The sequence below is a fragment of the Tupaia chinensis genome, unplaced genomic scaffold, assembly GCF_000334495.1.
Source record: "Tupaia chinensis unplaced genomic scaffold, TupChi_1.0 Scaffold000411_1, whole genome shotgun sequence".
Taxonomy (NCBI): domain Eukaryota; kingdom Metazoa; phylum Chordata; class Mammalia; order Scandentia; family Tupaiidae; genus Tupaia; species Tupaia belangeri.
The window spans coordinates 98,214-123,941 of NW_006159916.1; the positions used below are offsets into that span (position 1 = coordinate 98,214).

The 25,728-nt window shown below is 45.0% G+C and overlaps 3 protein-coding genes across 5 annotated transcripts; 1 reads left to right on the forward strand and 2 right to left on the reverse strand.

Moving 5' to 3' along the window:
- Positions 1 to 1,572: 1,572 nt before the first annotated feature.
- WFDC13 (WAP four-disulfide core domain 13) lies at positions 1,573 to 9,750 on the reverse strand. Its single transcript, XM_006154500.3, has 4 exons — positions 9,612 to 9,750; positions 7,054 to 7,204; positions 4,013 to 4,076; positions 1,573 to 1,841 (listed from the first exon to the last, which is right to left on the reverse strand). The coding sequence occupies exons 1-3, from the start codon at positions 9,697 to 9,699 to the stop codon at positions 4,058 to 4,060; spliced, it is 258 nt and encodes an 85-aa protein (XP_006154562.1). The 5' UTR covers positions 9,700 to 9,750; the 3' UTR covers positions 1,573 to 1,841; positions 4,013 to 4,057.
- Positions 9,751 to 16,236: 6,486 nt separating this feature from the next.
- On the forward strand, positions 16,237 to 17,800 carry LOC102475675 (protein WFDC10B). Its single transcript, XM_027774187.1, has 3 exons — positions 16,237 to 16,375; positions 16,948 to 16,968; positions 17,488 to 17,800. Exons 1-3 carry the CDS (start codon positions 16,306 to 16,308, stop codon positions 17,616 to 17,618), a joined length of 222 nt encoding a protein of 73 aa, XP_027629988.1. The 5' UTR covers positions 16,237 to 16,305; the 3' UTR covers positions 17,619 to 17,800.
- Positions 17,801 to 21,028: 3,228 nt separating this feature from the next.
- Positions 21,029 to 25,223, reverse strand: WFDC11 (WAP four-disulfide core domain 11). Of its 3 annotated transcripts, none has more exons than XM_006154497.1 (5): positions 24,979 to 25,223; positions 23,219 to 23,363; positions 23,053 to 23,115; positions 21,694 to 21,836; positions 21,029 to 21,191 (listed from the first exon to the last, which is right to left on the reverse strand). In XM_006154497.1, the coding sequence occupies exons 2-5, from the start codon at positions 23,328 to 23,330 to the stop codon at positions 21,162 to 21,164; spliced, it is 348 nt and encodes a 115-aa protein (XP_006154559.1). In that variant the 5' UTR covers positions 23,331 to 23,363; positions 24,979 to 25,223; the 3' UTR covers positions 21,029 to 21,161. The 3 variants fall into 3 exon arrangements, with proteins under 3 accessions (XP_006154559.1, XP_014445640.1, XP_006154560.1); XM_014590154.1 differs by having other exon boundaries at positions 23,053 to 23,130; XM_006154498.1 differs by lacking the exon at positions 23,053 to 23,115.
- Between the last annotated feature and the right edge of the window lie 505 nt (positions 25,224 to 25,728).

A 25,728-nucleotide genomic window follows, 5' to 3' on the forward strand; every position in this document is an offset into this window, starting at 1 on the left:
TGTCTCAAAAGTAGAATATATATTGGAATTTTATTTCTTTGACAAATAATTGGAACTAAATAATAGTACACTAAATGTAATGAAAAAAAGACTACAGTATTAAGTTTTTGTAAAATTCTTTGTTGTCATGATTTTTTTTTCCCTTGTGCCATAGGATATGTGTGCTCATCAGAGAGGGAAAGTGAAATCACCCTCCCAGAGGGGATGGCCATTGTGCAATCTCCTCTCCTCTAGTCTCCTCTTGGGATTTTGGTTACATATATACATGTGCTTGGTATGTTTTTCAAGCCACTGAGTCTAGGACTCAAACTATGGTCTGCCATGTGGGAATCCAGCTGCCTTAACCATCATGCCATCTGCTGGTGCCCATCATCATGCTCTTTAATTAGCCACCAGCTTTATATAGCTTAAAGTAATTCTTTCCAAATTTCTGCAATGCTGGAAGTGTTCAATATTGTGATGTGTACCGCGGTGGCTACTAGCCACATGTGATTATTGAACAACTTCAGTAACTAGTGAGACTGAGAAGTTGATTAAATATTTTATTTCATTTTGTTGTAATTAATATAGACTTACATTTACATAGCCTCTAGTGACCAGTGCCTATGGTACTGGAGAAATCAAGTTCAGAGGGTTAAAGCAGTGATAACTGCAGTTCGAATGGGCTCAACCACATGTGAGAGCCCTGCTTCGCTCAGGTCAACCTGAGCCACATTGATCAGTTCTGGTGGTAAAGACTCTGAAGCTCTTTCTAGGCAGTACTTCCTGCTCGGCGTCAGGAGTCACTAGGGAGTCAGCCAGATTAGAATGATGTCACAGAGGAGGGGATTTGTGATACATTTACCTCAGGAAAAGTTCATTTAGAAGGATGTAGTTGGAAGAAAAGTAGAATTGTGGAACTAGCTAGCCGCAAATTTTCAGGTCGGTAATTTTTGCATGGAATTTGCAGAGGGAAGCAAACTCTTTTATAGTAACTAGATGTTTAGTAGAAGAATCAGGATTCCTATTAAATGAACTGACCTTCCACCATAAGCTTTAATCACATTATCTTTCAAGGATGCAGTACGTTTTTATAATTATGCTTTGTTTCTTTTTTCTTTCTAAAAGAATTACTGAATTTTATTTATTTATTTATTATAATTATTATTTTAAAATTTGCTATGGGGCACATGTGCTTACCAGAGAGAGACAGAGAGAAAGACAGGGAAAGTGAGAAAGCAAGCCACCAGGTCTGGGACTCGATCCACTGTTGGCCATGTGGGAGTCCAGTGCCTTAACTACCTCTGGCCCCAGCCTCATTTCTTCTTAAGAAGGTGTTCCAAAGATGACAGAACTCCACACTTGTCTTAATTAGCTTGAGTTAATTTATAGGAATCTAGAAAAATTAAAAACAAACCAGCTAACTAGAGTTTAAGACAAAAATGTATACTGTGATTCTTTATACAACAAGAATTTTGGATAAAAGAAGAAAGGATTGTTGAGAAATGAATAACAAGGTGTCCTTCTAAAAAGTATTTACTTATCTAATTTTATTTATTATTATTATTATTTTAAATTTGCTATAGGGCACGTGAGAGATACAGAGAGAGTGGGAAAGTGAGAATGTAAGCTGTTAGGTCTGGGACTCGTACTGCAGTCATCCACGTGGGCGTCTAGCATCCTGACCACCATGCCATTACCGGTCCAATAAGGGGCCATCTTCAGTTTCCAGATGGACAGGCCGGGGCTCTGAGAACTGAGGAGATGCCTCACATCATCAGGTCAGCCTTGGGTTTGAATTCCACCTTTTGCCAGCAGGCTGACGCCGAGTATATCCCTTCAGTGTGATAATCCTCAGGTTCCTAGTCAGAGAACTGGGTATTATGGTTGTCCTGATGACTAGTGAAATGAAGCATGTCACGTAAATGTTAATTCACGTTAAAAGTTACCAGCTTTTTCTTTAAAGAGAGATTTTTGCTATTACGACACATGTGCTTACCGAAGAGACAGAGAGTCAGAAAGTGAGAAAGCATCCTCCAAAGGGGGATGGTCATGCCACAATCCCTTCTCCTCCACTCTTTTCTCAGAATTTGAGGTATGCACACACGCACCTGGCGTGAGTTCTAAGCCACTGGGTCTGGTATTAGAACCGCAGTTGCCAAATGTGGGAGTCCAGCGTCACAACCATTATGCCATCTTCTGGCCCCAAAAGTTGGTAGCTTTTGACTATACCTTTCAAGGTCCAGGATTTAGCAGAAGTCTGTGACAAGGCCTGCCTGGGCCATCCTGTCCTCCATCCTGGGAGACCATGAAGAGCTCAACACTGCACTTCCTCAGGAAAAGTTCTGCATCTTCTCAGACTTGTACTAGCACTCCCATTTCCTCCCCTTTTCTATTTCAGAAACTCAAGTGATGTCAGAAAGACCATTAGAAGACTCCAACCTCCTAATTTCCCTACCCACTGCAGAGGTGAGTACAGGGAAACCTGGCTACAGGCTCAGGTGGGACAAATGCCATCTCATGGATAGAGCAGACATTACAGCAAATGTGTTGTACAAAAGGGTACGATTTCAGTCAAGCCTACCAGAAGATAACAGGATTGTCCCATACAGGACACTTAAGGTGTACGGCGATATTTTTCTGCCCATCCAAGATGAAGTTCTGCCTCTTTGGGCAAAGTGTTAGGGTAGGGTTTAGGTTTGCATATCCCCTAGTCATTTTGCCTCCAAGTTGCAATGAAAATATCATTGTGCCAGCCACCATTCCTTAGCTTCCCACCTGAATCTAACACCTGGATTTTCACTGTGGTCTCAGTGTCTTCCCGCTCCACAAACCCTGGATTATCTAAGAACGTTGACACATTGATTGGCAGCTGGTATGCAGCATGGCAGCTAATTATGTCCAAGGCGGGTTCACCAGGGCCTAAGCGAGGGTGAAACCACTGCTAACTAATCTTAACCACACCACCGGCCTCTACCTGCTACCGTTTTCATGCTTCCTTGCAGAGTTAATAGAAACCTGTGCTGACAACCACTGTTCCACTTTGGAAATGCTGATGTCAGAAAGACCATTAGAAGATCCCGAGTTCCTAATTGTTTTCAAGCGCCCTAAGACAGAGTCACCAAATTATGAATACTATCTTTGTTTGGTCGGAGTTACAGAGCGTTCGTTACATTTTGTTAATTTTTCTTGTAACATCAGTAAACTATTAAAAATGGTTCCTTTCTTTAAGAAACAAAAACTGGGCCAGCTGCAGTGGCGGGTGGAAGTGTAACACTCCACAGTGTGAAGGTCGCTGAGGAGGTCTCGGTTTCGTGTCGGTGGTGTGCCCACGCACGCAGGAAATGTGTGAATATACGTCTGCAATCCAGGCCAGCTGAGGCTGGGGATAGGCTCGTGTAAAGCCCCTGTTGGGGATGTCTTTTTCTCTCTCTCTCTGTCTCCTTTTCTCATGGAAGGAAGAAATAAACTGAAAAAAAAAAAAAACCCAAAAAACCCCACAAACAAACAAAAAACAAGAAACCATAAAGAATGACAAAATGTTGCTGGCAGCTTCTAACATTTGCGGTCTCTGCAGTGACCAAGTTCTTCCATCCATGTGGCTCCTATTAATTGCATAACACCCCAAGGCCCCGATGTTCTCTCCTTTCACATGAGGGAGCTGACTGTCTCAGAAGGGGACAGTGAGTACAGCAAAGTCATACAGAGCATGAAGAGCTCAGCTTGATTCCCGCCCAGGGCGCTGACCACCTGGAGGCTGGAAGAGCCTGTTTCCTGGCAAAGCCTCAGGTCCTGGGCCACGGCTCTGCCTCTTCACGTCTCTCTGTTGCGGAACTCACCCTGGACTGCACCCTGCCCTTGAGAGTGCAAAGATGTCCCCTGCAGGGGGTAATAAAGGAGCAGGTGTTCTGGATGACAACAAGGCCTTTCTGGCCAGGTGGGAATGTCAGTACCCTTGGAGAAGACAGAGGAGGAAAGGGAGCATCCTGGGAGCTGTCACACCTGGAAAGATTGGCCGCACCCTGATACTTACATGACGTTCCAGGAAACATGCCTCAGTCCTCAGGCCTGGTGATTCCTAAAGCTTAGGTTTTTGTCTGTAGAAGAAAAATATTTTCAAATATTATTTGTTTTAGTCTTAGAGATACGATTTTCACTTCCCATTACTTCGAATATTGAAATTAGACCATGAAACTGACTTCTCCCGCCACAGGGAAGGCAGAACCTCAAGGACTTGGTGACCACAGTTGCATTGATGCTGCTGCTTTTCCCACACAGAGCCTTGACTGATGTGGATGGAGCTCAATTGCAAGGGCCAGTCTCTTGAGAGAGAAGTGGTTGCCTAATCGCTTCAACTTACTGAGTGAATCTTATGGGGCAAGTAGTGTCATAAAGTTCATGTGGATTGACTATTTTATTGATTTTTTATGTTGAAATTTTTCCTATAGGGCACATACATATGCTGGGGGTGGGAGGGGAGAGAGAGAGAGAGAGAGAGAGAGAGAGAGAGAGAGAGAGAGAGAAAGCATCCCTCTGCGCGGTGGCCATGTAACACTGGTGATTCCTAAAGCTTAGGTTTTTGTCTGTAGAAGAAAAATATTTTCAAATATTATTTGTTTTAGTCTTAGAGATACGATTTTCACTTCCCATTACTTCGAATATTGAAATTAGACCATGAAACTGACTTCTCCCGCCACAGGGAAGGCAGAACCTCAAGGACTTGGTGACCACAGTTGCATTGATGCTGCTGCTTTTCCCACACAGAGCCTTGACTGATGTGGATGGAGCTCAATTGCAAGGGCCAGTCTCTTGAGAGAGAAGTGGTTGCCTAATCGCTTCAACTTACTGAGTGAATCTTATGGGGCAAGTAGTGTCATAAAGTTCATGTGGATTGACTATTTTATTGATTTTTTATGTTGAAATTTTTCCTATAGGGCACATACAGATGTGGGGGGTGGGAGGGGAGAGAGAGAGAGAGAGAGAGAGAGAGAGAGAGAGAGAGAGAAAGCATCCCTCTGGGCAGTGGCCATGTTACAATCACTTCTTTCCCAGTCTCCTCTTGTGTTTTTAGGCATACATGGACACGCACCTGGTGTTTTTCAAGCCACCAGGTAGGGGACTCAAACGATGTTGTGAGCCATGTGGGATTCATCTGCCTCAACTCCCACACTACCAGCTGGTCCCTGGATTGACTATTTTAATCTTACTATTGTTGTACCAGTCTTAAAGATGAGAAAGTTGAGGGGACCGGCAGTTAGTGTAATGGCTATGTCACTGGACTCCCACGTAGTTGACTGCAGTTCGCGTCCCGGACCCGGTGGCTTAAACTCATGCCGGGCGCGTGTGCATGCGTGCCCAAGATCCCGAGAGGAGAATGGAGAAGGGATTGCGGTGTGGTCATCCTCCCTGGGTGTGATTTCTCGCTTTCTGTCTCTCTGTCTCTCTGTCTGGCGAGTGCATGCGCCCTGTAGCAAAAACCTCCAAAAAAAAAAAAAAAAAGATGAGAAAGTTGATACCTAGAGAGAGATTAGTTAATTTATCTGAGGTCACTCAGCTAAGAAATAGTAAAGCCAGATTTGAGTCTGAGCTCATACTTAATCACTCTGTGCATTGTCTTACACGCTGGATATCTGCTCAGGGCAGGGAGTTGGCAGAAGATAGGATAATCAAGCTTCCCCCAAGAAATTCACAGGTCGAGTCTCCTGTGTGGGTCTTTTGAGATTTCATTCCAATTTTACAAGGCAGGAAAAAGCAGAATCTCCATTTTGTTAATAAGAAAAAGGAAGTTAAATAGGGGAATTTTGGGGAAATAATGCAGGCCCAGCAGGTGGCATAGTGGTTAAGGTGCTCGACTTTCACATGGCCACCTGCGGTTCAAGTCCTGGACATGTGACTTGAAAATTACACTGGGCATGTGTGTGTGCATGCCCAAAACCCTGAGAGGAGAATGGAGAAGGAATTGCAGTGTGGCCATCCCGCCAGGGAGTGTTTCTCACTTTCTCTCTGGTGAGCACACATGCCTTGTAGCAAAAATCTCTTTTAGAAAAGGGGTGAGGGGATTTTCTTACTTAAGTTTGTGGAAAGTTAGAGTTGCTAATGGGGTTAACACCCCAAGGTCCAGTCTTATCAACACCCTAAGGTGCTTTCTCTGCCTCAGGAGCACACTCCATTTAGCAGATCTGGGGTCCGGGTAATTAACCAAAGCTTCCCTTGGGCTGGATAGCTAGATCCTGAGAACATGAGGTTGGATGATGGTGTGTGGTAAAAGCAGGACAAGCAAGAACAGAGAACAGATTTTACTTGGAGATTTGGGTGACATATGCAGTGCCAAATGCAATGTTCAAGGCCCTGGGATAAAAGTGAATTCTGGGAGGGGGGGGATGGTCTGCGATGGAGGTGTTTTTTTGTTTCTGTTTTTATTTTTTGGAGAGTTTTTCCCTTTTTTTTTCCTTCATTTGCTAGATTTTTTTTTTTTTTTTGGTTATAGGGAGCGTGTGCTTGCCAGAAAGATAGAGAGAGACAGAGAGACAGAAAAAGAAATCACCCCACAATCCCTTCTCCTCTACTCTCCTCTTGGGATCTTGAGCATGCATGCACACTTGCACAGCGTGAGTTTAAGTTAAGCCACCGGGTCCAGGACTTGAACCATGGTCAACTATATGGGAGTCCAACAACATAGCCATTACACCAACTGCTGGTCCCAGGGATGGAGGTGTTTATAGGTGTGTTCAGAATGAGTCAGAGATTCATGACTGTGGTGATGGACAGAGAAGGATTATGAGCAATAGTTTGGGAGGGGCGGAGGGTCTTCCAACCAGGACTTTTATGGAAATTCTCTGTGGTAAAGAGGAGAATGTTGGAAAAATGGTAGGGGCGGGGGAGGGAGGGAGGAAGGAAGGGAGAGAGAGAGAGAGAAAGAGAGAGAGAGAGAGAGAGAGAGAGAGAGAGAGAGAGAGAGAGGAGAGAGAGAGAGAGAGAGAGAGAAAGGTGTCCACTATGGCGGCTGGTAAGAGACTGTGACTGTGGTGAGCCCTCTCCAGCAGCTCTAGGATCAGGACTGGCAGGAGCCCTTACTTTTTGCTCTTTGGAGGTTTGTTTAATGTGCAGATTATCCCGCAGAAGGCAGAGCAGCACTGAAGTCCATCCTGGCAATCTTCCGGCAATGTACAGAATTTATCACAGTTTTCAGGTTCTGATCTGCAGGGTGGAGGTTCCAGGATATACTCTGGAACACAGAACAGATAAGAGACCTAAACAGGCTGGACTCACACTTAGAACCCAGAAAGCCCAGAAATCTGCCACCCTCATCATGGAGGTGGAATCAGATTTGGTCCTCAGTGCTGCCTTCCGCTGAGCTCTGAGCAGGGAATCAGGGCTTTGATACATGATCAAACATAGCATTCGAAGGAACCCTGCATCTGTTTGCTATTCACTGTCCTTGGAGGTCCCATGCCAAGTCCCCGTAGAGCCCGGCAGAGTACATTTCACAGGTATGAATGGTGTGTGTGGAGAGCAAAAGAGGTTTGTATATCCCTTCTGCACTGACTCATTGTGGATTCTGAGCAAATTTTGCAGCCTTGAGCAGTTTATGCAAGGACCCAGCTAACACGGGCTATTTGTGTATGGGAAGAGTGAGTGGAAGGCAGGCTTTGGGGAAGGTTGAGTACCACATAGCAAACGGAAAGTACTGGATCAGAGAGCCAGGGCCCAATACACAGGTGGGTTCTGGGAAAGATTTCTTTCATGATAGAAGGGTAGGAATTTCTTTTTCTTTCTTTCTTTCTTTCTTTCTTTCTTTCTTTCTTTCTTTCTTTCTTTCTTTCTTTCTTTCTTTCTTTTTTTTTAGAGACAAAGAGACAGAAAGCGAGAAGTCACCCCCCAGGGGGATGGCCACACCATAATCTCTTCTCCTCTATACTCCTCTTGAGGTTTTGGGCATGCATGCACACACCCCTGGCATGAGTTGGAAGCCACTGGACCCAGGACTATGCGGGAATCCAGCAATATAATCATTCCACTATCTGCTGATCCTGAAGGGTAGGAATTTCAGAATGAGGGGCAAAGATTTAACTTCTCCTTCCTCCCTGATATCTTCTGACTGGGAGGCCAGGGCACTGGGATGCCTTCACTTTCTACTGCTTGAGAAAAATAAGCATCTTCATGTAGACACCCACTTCCTCTCCCACCCTTAAGTCTTTCAGAGCTAAGACCCACCTCCACTAAAGGATTCTGCCCCAAAGCCCAACCATAGTCTCTTCTTTGTTCTTTAGCTCTAAGGCATTAGGATGGAATCCATTAGCCCCAATTCCAGCCAGGTCTTAATTTTTGTACCCAGTAACTTGCCTTTCATTGGGGGCAAAAGTCCTAGGTGGGATATTGTATTTATTGCCCATCTGTTGATTTATTGCTTTGCAAGTATTTGCAGGGGGATCATGATGATTTAAAAGGAATTGTGAAGAATGAGGTTGGGGCTACAGTTGTAATAGCCATTGAAACCAGAGATGGGATGAAAGAAGCCAAGCTCCCACCTGTTGACAGTTTGGCAGAGACCAGAACACAGTACTTACTCGGGGCCTCTCAGCTATCGAGTGGTGCAAGAAATTGAAATTGGTCCACACTTTGAAGAGCTTGCGGCTCAGTGGCATGGCGTGGGGAAGGAGACTATGAGCCATGGATCTCAAAGAGGTTGCCCTTCTCAAGTTTTGCCACCTTCTGAGTGTCTGCAGCCCAATGCCATAGCACTGGCCAGTCTTTCAGAAAGTCTCTTGGTGCCTCTCCTCAAATTGTAGTCCTTGATTATCCAGTTAACTCTACCCCGGGTACTCCTATGCTCTTGCAGATCACTTAATCCCTCTCATTGCTACAGATTTGCATTTCCTCTCTGAAATTCCTAAAACAGGACCTGGTTTCCCAGGCACTTGAGATACTACATATCCCTCTTCCGAGCCCCTGATATTCTGACGATGAACCCCTCCCAGAAGAGTACAGGCACAATGAACAGCTCTCTTCCCATCTGATAATGGCCAAGGTCAGCATTACTGCTCTTGTTAGGTTAGCTGGGTGTGGCGGCTAATGAGATGGGCTCTACACTATCCCATCGATGCCAATTGCTGGTAACTGGGTGGTACCTCTGGATTTCTAAAATGTGACACAAAATGCAAGACTACCTCTCCCTCCCTCTCCAAACGTCTTCCAAGACCAAGGTTATGCAGATTCCAGCTTGATTCTACAATTTCATTTTCCTCTCTCTTTTAATGTTTAAAAAGTGGGATCGAGCATCCATGAAGAAACCAGGGCAGCAAGATTACAGATGATGATGCTAGTGACGTTTACAGTAGGTAAGACTTGGTGGACGTGTACCCTGCTCCAGTAAGTGTGCTCTGTGTCTGCACGTATGATCTCATAACCCCCAGCTCTCCCAATATCATTATGTCTATTATAAAGACACAAGCTGAGGCCCTCTTTGTCCATGCAGTAAACAACAATGCAGGGATTCAAACCTAGAGCTTCTGACAACAAAGCTTGGCCTCTTGGACATGATAGTAGTTTTTCATGAGGTGTGTCAGATTGTCAGCCCTCAGATCCTCTCCACAGAGCTGCTTTCCTCCCCTGGGCCCAGATCCAGAACCTACTCAGAATACGCGTCTTGGGACTCCCTGGTACCAGCTGCGGCGCTAGGCAGAGTACCAGCAGGAACTGGAGAGAGAGCACATGCTTCATGGTGCAGGCAGGTGGGTAAGTCCTGGTGGCAGACTGCTGGCTGTGACCAAGCCCTGCTGCCTGGGGAAGATGGAATGAAGCACAGTGGAGGCATGCCCTTTCACTGGAGGGTCTGGCAGAAACCCAAGCACCTCCCAAACTGGCTCATGCCAGGGCCACATAGTGTTTTCTTGCTCACACTCCCTTAACATCCCCTTAATCTTGACCTTGTTATGTCTCTCAATCATCTGGGTCCCAAGGTTTGAATTCTTTTTTTTTTTTTTTTTGAGAGGTTTTTGCTATAGGGCATGTGTGCTCGCCAGAAAGATAGAGAGAGACAGAGAGACAGAAAGCAAGAAATCACCCCCCAGGAGGATTGGCCATGCCACAATCCCTTCTCCATTCTCCTCTCGGGATCTTGGGCACACACGCACACGCGCCCAGCATGAGTTTAAGTCACCGGGTCTGGGACTTGAACTGCGGTTGACTACATGGGAGTCCAGTGACATAGCCATTACACCAACTGCTGGTCCCAGAATTTAAAAAATAAAGTATAAATAGCATTGTAACTGTTTAGTTATTGCTTTTGTTAATGTAGAGAATTGGCTTTTGTGTATTGATGTATAATTAGTTAGCTTGCTAAATTCTCCCATTGTTGATCATGGTTTCTGGGTGTGTTCTCAGAGTTCAACGTCTGCTAATATCAGTTGTACTTCTTCCCTTCAAACTTTATGTCTTTTTAAAAAGAGATTAAAAGTTATTTATTAATTTAATTTATTATTAGTATGTTTTTAAAAGTTTGCTATAGGTACATACACTCACTGGAGAGAGAGAAAGAGAAAGAGAGAAAGCAAACCACTAAGTCTGAGAGACTTGAACCATGGTTGGCCATGTGGGAGTCTATTGCTCCAACCATCATGCCACCTACTGGCCACTTTTATGCCATTTTTAAATCCCTCATTGTTCTGGCTAGGCGTTTGGAGCATACGTGCTGCAGTTGTTGTCTTTCTTTTTTCTTTTTCTTTTCCCCCCCTCTTCTTCCATTTTCTTTTCCTTTTCTTTTACTTTCATCCCTTGGCTACTCAGCCTCCATGCACCGAGTGTCTAGACAGGTCTAAGTGAACAGCCTCCAAACATCTGAATACTATTAGGGTCAGACTATCCCTCAATTTCCACTTAATCTGATGCACAAAGGGTGAAAAATGGGATGGAAGAGAGATTGCAGATCACCTCCTCCTACACACCTCTGAGCACTCAGACTGAACTTCAAGAAGTAGGAAGGAACATATAACCCACCAGATGACTAAAAATCACTGCAGGGGCACAAGAAATAGGAGAAAGCAAGAAAATACCTCTCCTCCAAGGGAAAAGAATAACTCCTTTTCATCCACAGACTATAATAGAACTCATGAAAATGTCAGACAAAGAATTTAGAATATTCATAGTGACAAAGCTAATGAAGATGGAAGAGAAGAGAGACAATGAACTCCAGAAGATGCAGGAGAAAAGAGCTGACGAGTTCTAGGAAGTGAGGAAGTTCTTGAACAATCTGAAAGAGGAAATACATGCCAGAAAAAAGAATCAAATGGAACTATTAGAGATGAAGGCTGTAATACAGAAAATCAAAACCTCCCTTGAAAGTATTAAAAGCAGACTAGATCATACAGAAGATTGAATCTCAGATGTAGAAGACAGAATCACTAGCCTAGAAAAATCCACTACGAAGGTTGAATAAATAGCTAAAAAAAATGAGCATAATGTAGGAGAAATACTAGATACCATTAAATGCCCAAATATCTGGATAATGGGTATACCAGAAGGTGAAGAGACTAATAAGGGCATTGATAATCTATTCCATGAAATCCTGGAAGAAAACTTTCCAAACCTAGAGAGGCATTCAAAGATCCAGACCTAAGAAATACAAAGAACTCTAAGTAGAATCAGCCCAAGAAGATCTTCTCCCAGAGATTATTGCCAAATTGACCAAAACCACAAAGACAAGATACTAAGATTGGCAAGAGAGCAACATCAAGTTACTTACAAAGAATATCCCATTAGGTTCACAGCAGACCCCTCATTGGAAACAATGCAAACACAGGAAGAATGGGAAAATATATTCAAAATGTAAGGGGAAAGCAATTTCAGCCAAGAATATTGTACCAGGCAAAATTATCCTTCATAGGGGAAGAAAAGACAAGAACTAATATTAACAGATAAACAAAACCTGAAAGAATTTACTAACACCAGACCAGCTCTCTAAGAAGTTCTGAAGGGAGTGCTATACCAGGAAAACTAAATACAGACACACAGAAATAAGAGTTCAAAAACAACTAAGAAAATGGCTATCTTAATGGTAGGGACAAGTCTGGAGTTGAATATTTTATCTTAGAATATTATCGGTAAGATTGGACCACAAAAGAAGATAGATGAAATACGTGAGACTGAACTGGTGAAAGAGAATCTTAGGACTTTTGAGCCCTAGTGACTGCTTGCTCCACAGCTATTTGCAATTAAAAACAGATTTGTTCTCCAAAGAAAGACTGGATAACCATGAACATCTAAGAATCACCGAGGGAGGCTATTTGGCTAGGGAGCTTATGGAGTTATCTCTTTTATACAGTGAGGATCCTGTGTTCTTGCATAACATTGTTTCATGTAGAAAATGTGAGAATCCTGGGGCCAGGAGGTGCTGTGGTGATTAAGGTGCTGGACTCCCACATGGCCAACTGCAGTTTGAGTCCTGGATCTGATGGCTTGCTTTATCACTTTCCTTTTCTCTCTCTCTTTGTCTCTCTTTGTTGAGTGCATGTGCCCTATAGCAAATAAAATAAATACATTTTTTTGAGAGAGATTTTTGCTATAGAGTACATGGGCTCTCCAGGGAGACAGAGAGACAGAAAGCAAGAAATCACCCCTAGGGAGGATGGTCACACCACACAGTCCTTCATTCTCCTCCCGGGATCTTGGTCACGTATGCACACATGCCCAGAGTGAGTTTCAAGCCACTGGTCCAGGACTAGAACCATAGTTGGCCATGTGTGAGTCCAGTGATGTAACTGCTACACCATCTGCTGGCCCCTAAATGTGAGCTATTTATATGTAATGTATGTATTAGATAGAATGTATAAACAAGTATGTGGAGAGCCCAGGGTCACAGGCATGGAGAAGAGGCATTAGAAGAGACAGGTGATGAATAGTTTGTAGAGGCCATTGATAGGAAGGAATCATTGCATTTGGAAGATGAGGTAGAGTAATCAGCTCCCAGCCAATGGGATAAGGTCCCATTGAATTCACCTTCTCGTCACAGAGATAATTTCCTTACATTTCTTATCCTTTAAGACAATGGTGCTAGCTATGCTCGGCATTTGAACTGATTGTTTTGAATTCTAATTTCTACTCTGCTACCAGTTTACACAGAGTTTGTGATTTCACTTGGATAAACCAGTCTCCTGACTCCTAGCCCCAAGGGTGTTTTTCTGGATCCTCTGCCAGGGTCAAGTCTTAGTACCCAATGTACTCTAAGAGAAAAACGAGGTGTTCTGAACCCAGGGGCTTGTTAAGTGTCCATGGGAAACAAGATTGAGAAGACAGATATAACACATTGAGTACCTACTGTGTGCTAGGCACAGGGAGGTGTCATTTTATTTCCATCCTCACAGCTGAATCACCAAGAAAGAATGGGTTAAACTGAGTCTCTAGAGGTGATAGGATTTTTTACAGTGTTAGAAACTGGTTGAATATTTTTTTTTCAAGAGAGATTTTTGCGGTAGGGCATGTATGCTTGCCAGAGAGAGACAGAAAGCAAGAAGTCTCCCCCCAGGGGGATGACCACGCCGTGATCCCTTCTCTCAGAATTTTGGGCATGCACACATATGTGCCTGGAGTTTCAATACACTGGGTCCAGGACTCCAACTGTGGTTGACCATGTGTGATGTAACCATCATGCCATCTGCTGGTCCTGAAACTGGCTGAATCTTAAGATTCAATTTTACTTCTGCCTGATGACAAAACCTATGAACATTCCTCTGACACCTAAACTTTATTTTTAAAATAATTATTTAATTTTGTTATTATTGTTTTTAAAAATATTTATTTATTTATTTTATTCATTTATTCACCTATTTCAATTTGACCAAAGAGAGACAGAGAGAGAGAGAAAGCAAGCCACCAGGTCCAGGTCTAGGACTCGAACCCTGGTCAGCCATGTGGGAGTATCCAGCGCCTTAACCACCATGCCACCTGCTGGTCCATATTTGTTATTATTGTTTTTATTTGCTATAGGGCACATATGCCTACCAGAGGGAAACAGAGAGAGAGAGGGTGAGAAAGCAAGCCTCCAGGTCTGGGACTTGAACTGTGGTTAACCATTTGGGAGTCCAGTGCTCCAACTACCATCCCACCAGCTGGCCCCTAAATTATTTTTTAAAATGTTTTTGCTATAGGATGGGTGCACTGACTGGAGAGAGACAGAAAAAGAGAGGGAAAGTGAAAAATCACCACCCCCCCCAGGAGGATGGCCATGCCACAATCCTTTCTCCTTCATTCTCCTCTAGGGATTTTGGGTATGCACACACATGTGCCCAGTGTGATTTTCAAGCCATCAGGTCCAGGGTTCGAACCATAGTCAGCCATGTAAGAGTCCAGTGCCTTAACTATCACTCTACTTGCTAGCCCAAAGTTTATCAAAGGACAATGGGAGGCACATTCCTGCCAGTAACTCCCCATTTATATTCTACTGTCTTGCAGGATTTGAGGAAATTGACATTCATCCTCTGATGAATTAAGCATACTTAATTGAAAAATTAATTGCCTCTCTTCTCTCTTTCCAAGTATGTGTGTGTTTGAATGTGCGCATGTGTGCACAGATGGAGCGCTTATGAGATATGTACTTACTCTTCAAGCTGCTCATTTAACTTCTGCTATTGTGGCCTAGAAAATAGTAAAAGAATTATGAATAAAAATGTTTACAATGATATTGTTCAGAATATCTGTAATCATTACATTCCAGGAAGCCAGTTGGTAGTGCAGCAGTCAAATGTGATGCTCTGTGAGGCAACCCCACGTGGGAAGGTTCCCAGTTCGAGTCCAGAGACCTCCTTGAGTATTTCAGGAATGTGTGTGCCCATAATCTTGGGTGGGTTGAAACTAGGAGTGGATTGTGGTGTTGTGACCCTGGTAGGGATAACATCTTTTTCTGTCTGTCTTTCTTGCTCATGGAAGAAAGAAAGAAAGAAAGAAATATTAAAAAACAAAAAAAAATTGGCACATCCCAAACAGTTGGCAAGAGGGTTGGAATGAGAGTTGTGTAGCTGCAGAATATCAAGTGGTTTCTTTTTGAGAAATAATGACATTATAAATATTTATGTGATTAAATAAAGATGCAGAAGTTAAGTAACAAAGATAAGTTATTTAAAAATGTGAGATAACAAAGGATTGTTCATATTAAATAAACAGAAAAATTAAGTCTCATACCATGAACCGTGGGTTAATTCTAAACAGTGAGGTTATCATTTTAAAAATTATGTGTTAAGACCAGCAGGTGGCATGGTGGTTAAGGTGCTGGACTCCCATATGACTGACCATGGTCTGAGAACCAGAACTGGTGGCTTGCAACTCACATCAGGCGTGTGTGCTTGCATGACCAAAATCCCAAGAGGAGAATGGAGGAGAAAGGATTATGGTGTAGCTATCCTCCCTGGGGGGTGATTTCTCGCTTTCTGCCTCCCTGGTGAGTTCACACACCCTATAGGAAAAAAAAATCTCTCTTAAAAAAAAAAAAAAAGTGTCTATTTTGGGGCCAGTAGGTGGCATGATAGTTATGGTGCTGGATTCCTACATGGCTGACCTGTTCGAGTCCTGGACCACGAGCTTGAAAATCATGCTGGATGCATGTGCATACACATGCGTGCCCAAAACCCAAGAGAATGGAGGAGAAGGGATTAATACATGGTCATCCCCTCCTGGGGGATGATTTTCCACTTTTCCTCTTTTTGTCTCTGGTGAGCTCAGGCACCCTACGACAAAAACCTTTAAAAAATTATGTATCAGGACCAGCAGTTAGTGTAATGGCTATGTCGCTGGACTCCCACATAGTCGACTGCGGTTCGAGTCCTGGACCCGGTGGCTTAAACTCACGCCGGGCTTGTGTGCATGCGTGCCCAAGATCCTGAGAGGAGAATGGAGGAGAAGGGATTGCGGCATAGCCATCCCCCCTGGGGGGTGATTTCTCGCTTTCTGTCTCTCTGTCTCTTTATGCCTGTCTGGTGAGCGCACGTGGCCTATAGCAAAAACCTCTCCAAAAAAAATTATATATATATATTTTAATGTAAGATATTTTATAATTAGAAAATAGAAATAAATTGTGTTTTTCAGAAAAAAAAATCTGCTAGCCAAAATATATGGTTATTTATGTGAGCAGAGGTATCTTCCCTGCAAAATCTGATTCCATGCACAGACAGGGTATGGGGTCAGCACTGGGAGGAAACAAGGACTCTGGCCCTGCCCAGGCTTGGCCAGAGGAGGCAGCGAGCTGAGAATGATTACTTTCTCGGCCTCTCTCTGTGGGAAGCTCTGCAGGAGAAGCTGTGCCATTCCAGCCAGACTCAGGGCTCAGTGTTCTGGTCAGTCATGCCACCCCAGTCGCTGCTGTCCATCCTGCTCCTCTGTGTGCTGCTGCTGCAGGCCCAGGGGGGGTACCGTAAGCACGAGACGACCCAGGACGGGCTGGGATGGGCGGGGGAAGGTGGAGGGGGCGAGGTGGGGCTGCGTGTGGTCTGGGGAGGACCTGGGAGTTGGTGCCTTTCAGCATGTCCAGCTCTGACCACAGTGCAGGGAGGCGCTGGGCCGGCCCAAACCATAGCCCTCCAGCCCCTTACCTGGCCCTGGGAGTGGTGACGGGGGCAGAGGCGGACCTACAGCTTTATTTTTTAAGACTTATTTAATTCATTTATTATTGTTGTTGTTGTTTAAAATTTGATCAGAAAGAGACAGAGAGAGCAAAAGTGAGAAAGCAAGCTGCCTGGTCTGGGACTTGAATTGCCATTGGCCATGTGGGAGTCCAGCGCCCTAACCACCACACCACCTGCTGGCCCCATACATCTCTTTTCTCTGTTCCAAATGCCCAGAGACAAATGGTCCATGCTGTCCTGAAAGTGCACCAGGTCTGAGAAGGAGATGGGAAACAGGATAACTAGTCTGATGTGTGCCCATCTGGGAGCGGTGAACATCAGCGAGGCCACGGGGGCAGGTGCAGGTATAGAAACGGGGGAGTGGACAGAGAAAGGATGTGGGGTTAGCGAAACGTGGGGTGCACAGGCCAGGCTGAAGTGATCACCAGAGGGCCAGGAGGGTGGGAGTGGAAGGGGAGCTAAGAAAGGGGCGGGGAGATTGGAGATAGAGAGAAGAGGAGAGACGGGGCAGGAGGCGGATTATCTCCCTCTCTGGACCCTGTGAACTCTGGAGAGTGGTAGAGGGTTCGGAAGATGTCTCGGGCCTCTGTGAGAAGGTCAGAGTGTAAACTCTATGGGGTGAGATTGTCAAGGCCCCGACTGAAGGGGAGGCAGATCCTGGGTGCAGGAGTATGGAGAGGGTTCAAGAAGGCTAGGGTTGAGGCCTACTGGGGTAGGGTTAGAGTAGGGAGAAGAATTTTTTTGTGTGTGTGGGGGAGAAGAAATTTAAGATACACCAGTCATGAGGATTCGATGTTTGATGAGGAACAGCCCTGGGTTCTGGGTTTGTAGGAGCTTCGAGCTTGAGAAAGGAGCTCTCGAGAGACAGGGTTCCATTGACTCTGCTCCTGCCCATTTTTAGGAATGCAGGCCTGTGTGAAGTACCCCCCTGTCAACCTATGCAGCCGTCACTGTTCATATTTCCAAAAATGTCAAGAAAATCATACCTGCTGTCTGACCTTCTGTGGGAATGTCTGCATGAGCCTCCTGTGAGTGCGAGCGTGTCTGGCCTCCCCAGCTCCCTCAGCCCTCTGCGCAGGGGCTGTGCCCACGTCTGAAGCCCAGGACCTTGGATCACGGGAACAAGAATGTAAAAAGAAATGCAGCCGTCCCCACTGTCTGAACTACCTGTCCCTGTCAAATAAAGCAGAAAGAAAGGCAGAATGCTGCTCGCACTCCCATGGCCTGTGCTGTGGTCTGTGCAGCCCCTGCAGGGGCCCCACCCTTCTTGGGCCTCGGTCTCTCGTCTCTCTCCCTGGTCATGCATCTCTAACTCTCTCCCTTTGGCCCACTCTGTCCTACCCACCCCAGGAGCCTCATCCCCTTGTGGCTCTGCTCACTGGGCCAGCATGCCCGGAAGGAAGGCTCCGTGCAGCAGCTCCACCGCCCAGAAGAGTGCTCCTCACCACGGGGTGGGGGGTCAGGAGGACACGATGCAGATTGAGGGTCCAGGGAGAGCCCCCAAGGCTGCGTTCCTCTCTTTGGCCTAGGTCTTCCTTGCCCCTTTCTCCTCAACCTCCTCAGGGGATCCAAGTTACCATTTCTTTTTTTTTTTAAAGAATTATTTAATTTAATTTAATTTATTTATTTTAATTTGACCTGAGAGGGACAGAGGGAGAGAAGGGAGAGCGAGCGAGAGAGAGAGCAAGAGAGGGAAAGTGAGAAAGCAAGCCCCCAGGTCTGGAGTTAGAATCACGGTTGGGACCATGTAGGAGTCCAGCGCCCTTAACCACCATGCCACCTCTCTTTACAATGACCAGAATGAGTCCCAAGGAAGTCAAGTGACACGCCCAAGGCTGCAGGAGAACAAGGACCTGATGTGGCTAGAGGCCATGTTCTCTGGACTCCCTTTGAGTCACTTCACCTTTACCTGAGACCAGGGGTGCTAGTGGGTGTCTGCACTGGCCCAGCTCCTGTCCACCACCCACTGGTCTGAGTGCTCTGCTATGGGCCTGAACCAGGTGTCGAGTGCTTCCCAGTAGTTGACGGGCTCCCGCCTTTCCCAAACTCTCTTCCTATGGAATCATTCTCTTCTGTTTTGATCCAGAGGAATCCCAGGGGCGAGGAATAGGAGTTCATGCTGACATTGCTAAGAATTAGTTGTCACAAGGTGGCCGAGTGTGGTCCTTATTCCTACTGCGGTCACTGGAAATTATCGTTATTAATATTACTATGACTCTCTCCCTTGAGAGAGACTGAGAGGGAGAGCAGAAATCACCCCCACTTGGGGCATGGTCATGCCACAATCTCTTCTCCATTTTCTCCTCTCTTTTAAGATTTTGGGCATGCATGCACACACGCCAGTCATGTTTCTCAAACCTGAAGTCTGGAACTTGAATTGTGTTTAGCTGTGTGGGAGTCCAGTGCCTTAACCAGCACTTACCTGTCCATCTCATAGACACTGTTTATTAAGAGAGACAAAGTTCTCTGCATGGGGCCACATAGAGAATGACTTCCCATGTCCAAATCCAATGTGCTTCTCCATGTGGACACATCATAGGTGCCAGGAGACCTAGTCCCTCTCTTTACATGAGCGGACATGAATGTGACGAGCAAGCTGTTCCCCTGCTTCCTTCTCACTGGTACTTGGACCTGTGTTCCAGAAAGCTCTCTGGGCACCTCACCCTGTCCCAGACAACTCAGGCTACACCCTGAATACGGCTTTCTCTGCGTTGATTGAGATGATCTTTGGGTTTTCTCCTTTATCTTGTTAATAGTGTAACATATTTATTGATGACATATGTTGTACCCTTGTATCACTGGGATAAACCCCATTTTATCATGGTGATCATCCTCCTTTTTAATTTATTTTTTTAAATGATTTTTGCCATAGGGCACATGAGTTTTCCAAAGAAACAAAAAGCAAGAGATCATCCCTCAGGGGGATGGCCACACTGCGATCCCTTCTCCTTCATTCTCCTCTCAGAATTTTGGGCATGCATACACACATGCCTGGTGTGAGTTTCAAGCCAGAGTCTGGGACTCAAACCACAGTCAACCATGTGGGACCCAACACTTAACCACTATGCCACCTGCTGGCCTTGGAGAATCATCTTTTTTGGGGGGGAGGTTTTTTTCTATAGGGTGTGTGTACTAGCCAGAAAGACAGCGAGAGGCCGAGAGACAGAAAACAAGAAATCATCCCCCAGGGGGATGGCCACAACCGCAATCCCTTCTCCATTCTCCTCTCGGGATCTTGGGTACACATGCACATGCGTCCAGTGTGAGTTTAAGCCACTGAGTCTAGGGACTTGAACCGTGGTCGACTACATGGGAGTCCAGCGACATAGCCATTACGCTAACTACTGGTCCCAAGAATCATCTTTTTAACGCATTGCTGAATTCAGTTTGCTGGGATTTTGTTGAGCATTCTTGCATCTATGTTAATCAGGGATATTGAACTATGATTTTCTTTTCTTGTAGTGCCCTTGTCTGGCCCGTGTACTAAGGGAATACTGGCCTCATAAAATGAATTTGGAAGCAGTCCCTGTTCTTCCATATTTTGGGAATATTTTGAGAATCATGGCTATTAGTTCTTTTGAAAAAAATTAGTAAAATTTACCATGAAGTCATTAGGTCCTGAGCTTTTCTTCAATAGGAGATTAATTTTAGGCAAGGATTCACTACCGCCATTTTGTTGTTCTCTTGGAGGCTCAGAGTGTTCACCTGAAGGCTGTGCCCATCGGTGCTGGCCTGATGGCTAGGGATCCAGAGGTCAGCCCAGGCTGTGTGCAGCCTGGAGCCTGGGGCTGCTGAGTGAGCTTATTTGCATGTTCTGTTTTCCTGATAGTGAGAAACTGGCTCCTATCCTCTACCCTTATTTATTTATTGGTTTAACCTTGTAGTTATGTAGTTTTAGAATTATTAACCTGTATTTCCAAGAAAAACCCATTTACCAAAGTCCTGTTTCCTAAAAATCTGAATGAAGGGGCCAGCAGATGGCGTACTGGTTATATCACTGGGTTCCTTAACAGAGAACTGAGGTTCAAGTCCCGGACTCAGTGGCTTGAGAATCACACCTGGTGAGTGTGTGTGTGTGCCCAAGATCCTGGGAGGAGAATGGAGGAGAAGAGATTGTGGTATGGCCGTCTCCCTTGGGGTGGGATTTCTCACTCTCTCTCTCTCACTGTCTCTGTCTCTCTCTCCAGCAAGTGCACACACCCTAAGGCAAAAACCTCTAAAAGAAATTGAATGAAAGGAGTGAAAAGGCTGCTTGCCAATTCCTCACACTTAAATGGTATGTAAGATATGAAGTTCTATTCTGTGAAGTGCAGGAGGTTAGTCTATCAGTTCTAAGGTTATGAAATGGAGCAGCAAAAGTGCATTATGGATGGAAACAATATCGGGGTTGCAGTAAGGGTGATCGAGGGTACAGGGTAGAGTGAAGAAAAACCAAGTCCACTGTTAGTCTAGTTTATTTGCCTAGGATTTGCTCCTGCTCAGCCCTCAGTAAGAATAAGTTTGCATTCCTAAAAGTAGCCATGCACTACTGCTCTGAGGCATCTTACACACCTCCCAGCTCACACAGGTGTTGGGCTAGGGTTCCAGCAGTTGTGCAAACACTTTCTGTAAGGAAAAAAAGGTGAGATGCTCAGTGGCTATGGGACTCTGAGAAATAAGCATTTATCCCCAAGGTGGACACTATCCATACCCACCAGACTTTGGGACAGGAAAACTTCAGTGTAACAAGAGGAGCTGTCCATTTCTGAATGGACGGGGCCTTGGGTCATCGAACAAAGAAAGGTAGAGACTTTGGGCTTGGCAGAACCATGTCTGACAATGGGAGCAGTAAGTAGAAATCTGGACGAAACTTGGGAGAATAGCAAACTGTTGAGTAAGATGAAGAGGTCAGCTAAAGCATCGATTATTCGGTGAAAGAAGCAGTGGGCTCCAAGCTCGTGGCTTGATTTATTTGCCAGTCAACTGCCTTCCAGGTTTGGGGGAGATTGTCTTCTGCTGTTTTTGTGCCTAGGATTTAGGGTACCTCAATCTTCCCTTTAGGAGCAGCAGCGTCTGAGAAGGTGCGCGTCTGTGACAACACCCACCCAGGGCTCATCTCCCGGCTCACCTTATGGTCCCGGCAGATGTTTCCGCAGTCGGTCCAACAGCAGGTGTGATTTCTGTTTATGCACCTAAAGTTCCTAGAACACCTGTTAGTGCATTCCTTGGCCTCTATATATCCCCAGCACTCCTCAACTAATAGCTCACCCCCTAAAATTGAGATGAAATGGTAAGAGGTTGACTAGGCTTTGTAGCCAGATAGGGGGAGAAAAGCCCTTCATAAGTTTAACAGGTTCTCCTAAAATCTGAGCCCCAAGCCACCACCAAGATACCTATCTGCCTTTTAAGAGAAATCTTTCCTGAGCCTCCTCAAATTCTCACCAATGCATTTCCACCGACCTCTTTGCCACCTCTGTTTCCAAAGGTCGTTCCAGTGTTGCAGGCACTTAGCCTTCTCTGAGCTTCCCAGGGAAAGGACTCAGTGTACACCCAGCATGCAAGCATCCTCCTATAAATTCTACACTTCCAGAGCAAGGAAAGTTAAGGACTGAAGTATCGCCTAGCCTCATTACAATGTCTATTTCAGAAAATAATCCATTCTCTTCCTTTTTTTTTTTTTTTTTTTTTTTTGAGAGGTTTTTCGGTATAGGGCACGTGTGCTCGCCAGACAGAGAGAGACAGAGAGACAGAAAGCGAGAAATCACCCCCCAGGGTGGATGGCCACGCCGCAATCCCTTCTCCGTTCTCCTCGCGGGATCTTGGGCACGCACGCACACGCACCCAGCATGAGTTTTAAGTCACCGAGTCCGGGACACGAACCGCGGTCGACTATGTGGGAGTCCAGTGACATAGCCATTACGCTAACTGCTGGTCCCCATTCTCTTCCTTTTCATTCCCCTTGCCAACCTTGGCTTTAATAACTCAGACACTCTCTTAAATTTTCCCCTCTCTTACTCAATTTTCTTAACTCCTGTGTTGATTCCATTTTCTTATCATATGACCCCCAATTTTGTCCCACTCAGGATCCATCTCATACCTCTTTTCTACCCTCTCATATTCTGAAAGATCGTGTCACTAAAACTAGAGTTGTATGAACCTGTTGGCGTGGTGATTGAGGTGCTGGACTTCCACATAGCCAACTTGGTTCGGGTCCTGGACCTGATAGCTTGCTCTATCTCTCTCTCTCTGGTCAAATTAAAAATAATAATAATAAAATTAAGTAAATAATTTTTTTGAAAGTATGGTACCATGTATTAATTTGGGGCACAAGACGGTCAAGTAGAATAATAGCTCTACATTGGTGCTACATCCTCAACTGTAGCCTGACATTGGGAGATATTCTGTTTTTATAGCTATGGAATGCATGTAGAAGTTAACAAATACTCATTGGTATTTTCAAGGCTGGTAAAAGAAGCATTGAAAGAACTTAGCTTGGGGATTTCTTGAATCTCTGTGCATACAAAGGCGTCAGATTTTCCAAGGGGAGATCCTGGGAAGGCAGGCCCTGATCAGATAGCCACACGTAATACCCCTCACTCTGGGAACAAGCACAGCCCTCCTCCCTGGGTCCCTGACTCAGCCTCAACACCTACGGTTGTGTCTTTTCTCCATTTCTCCCAGCACGGGCAGCAGTGTTGTACAGAGGGTGAGCATGAGTAGGGGTGCCCAGAGCTTCTTGCTGGCCACATGTGTCTGAGTATACATCGTCAGGGAGATTTTTGTTTCTTCTTGTTGCAGCTAGAAGTCAAGAGAGAAAGTGCTTATATACATAAAAAAAATGTAAAACAGGAAAATAAAATTTAAGGCACATGGACCATGGGATGACTTGCTTGTAACTATTTTTTTTTTGGAGAGGTGTTTTTTTTTTTTTTTGCTATAGGGCACGTGCGCTCGCCAGACAGACAGAGTGAGACAGAGAGACAGAAAGTGAGAAATCATCCCCCCAGGGGAGATGGCCACACCGCAATCCCTTCTCTTCCATTCTCCTCTTGGGATCTTGGACATGCACGCACATGTGCCTGGCGTGAGTTTTAAGCCACCGGGTCCGGGATGCGAACCGTGGTTGACTACATGAGAGTCCAGCGACATAGCCATTACGCTAACTGCTGGTCCCATAACTATTTTTTTTTAAGAGAAGTTTTTGTTATAGGGCACGTGTGCTTGCTGGAGAGACAGGGAGAGACAGAGAGACAGAAAGTGAGAAATCACCTGCTGGGGGGATGGACTCTCCACAATCCCTTTTCCCTTTCTCTCTTGGGATTTTGGGCATGCACGTACATGCACTTGGCATGAGTTTTAAGCTGCCAGGTCTGGAACTTGAATCACAGTCGACTATGTGGAAGTCCAGTGATGTAACCATTATGCCATCTGCTGGTCCCTGCTTTTAACTTTTTTTTTAAAGGATAGATAGCACACACACACATGTGCACATGAGAGAGAGAGAAAGGGAGGGAGGGAGAGCAACCTAATAGGGTCTTGTCACACCAGCCCTCGACTCTACAGCTCCTCTGGATACTAGGTGCCCCCATAGACACCCTTGAGGATTAGAACCCAGTCACCATGTGGTTTCCAACCTTGCAGGGCACTTGCATTACCACTGTACGTAGCAGCTCAGCCACCCTTAACTTTAAAATAAAACAAACAACACTATTATTTGGGGAACAACACTATTTATTAATATAATAAATAAAATTTATTCTCAAAGTGTCCAGAAAATATAGGAGGGGGAAGGGGGAGAGAACATTAGGGTAAAATCTTAAAATAGGTAAGTCTGGAAAAATGGCATATTTGGATCTTATTTCCAAAGACTTCCATGAGTATTTAACAATAGGGCTCTTCTCTAACATGATCAGTGCAGTTAGCAACTTCGTTACATTCCACACTGAGTATTCCATCTGATCAAATCATCTAACAATGTTCTTTGTCTTTTATGACATTGAAATTTTTGAAGACTATAGCCAACCTTTTAACTGAACATCTCTCATTTGGGGTTTGTCTGGGAGTTCTTCATATTGGGTCATTGGAAAGTCATGACTTTTTTTTCTATGCAAAAATTCATTATGACTTTTCCAAGGATTCAATAGATTCAAGTTAAGCACATGCAGTGAGATTAGGATCTGAGTGATGCTGTGTCCATCTCAGCATGTCGCACACAGAGGTACATAACGTCCATCACGCCACCTTCCTCTGTCTCAGTTCCTTCATTTGAACAATGACAGTAATTTACTCCATAGAGAAATAGTATTGGCATGACACGGGAACATGATTTGGACAGGGAACCCACCCAAGCAAGTGAAAAATGAAAGAGTTCACAGGTTCACACTTCCAGTCTCAAACCCTGACCTCCACCTACCTCTGAAGATGCTGGAGTTGGAGGTGTTGATATTATTTGGCTGGTGTCTCTTCCTCCTTACCTCCAGGAGCTGTGGAGCCTCTGTACCGGGGCAGGTCATGAGCAAGAACTATTTCAAGGCTCAGCATTTTACCTTCTGGCTGAGGTAGATCAGTAGGTTCTGTCCCAAACCATAGTTGGGTACATAAAGAACATTGTTCCTGAATTTGGAATCCTCCCCTTTCTTCTTGCCACAGGCAATGTGGAGACAGAACACGGAGGGCCTGCAAGAATGTCTCTGTCTCTAACACACACACACACACACACACACACACACACAGGTCTGGGTGATTGTGGGAGTGGAAGGAGAACCTAGGTGTCTATTTTCCTCTAACATTGTAAGATGACCTTTGCAAAGTTTTACCCAGCTTTTATTTTTATTTATTTATTTATTTTTGGAGAGGTTTTCGCTATAGGGCCCGTGCGCTCGCCAGACAGACAGAGAGAGACATAGAGACAGAAAGCGAGAAATCACCTCCCAGAGGGGATGGTCACGCCGCAATCCCTTCTCCTCCATTCTCCTCTTGGGATCTTGGGCATGCACGCACATGCGCCCGGCATGAGTTTTAAGCCACCGGGTCCGGGATATGAACTGCAGTCGACAACGTGGGAGTCCAGTGACATAACCATTACGCTAACTGCTGGTTCCGCAGCTTTTATTTTTTTAAAAAGAACTATTTATTTAATTTTTATTTATTTATTATTATTGTT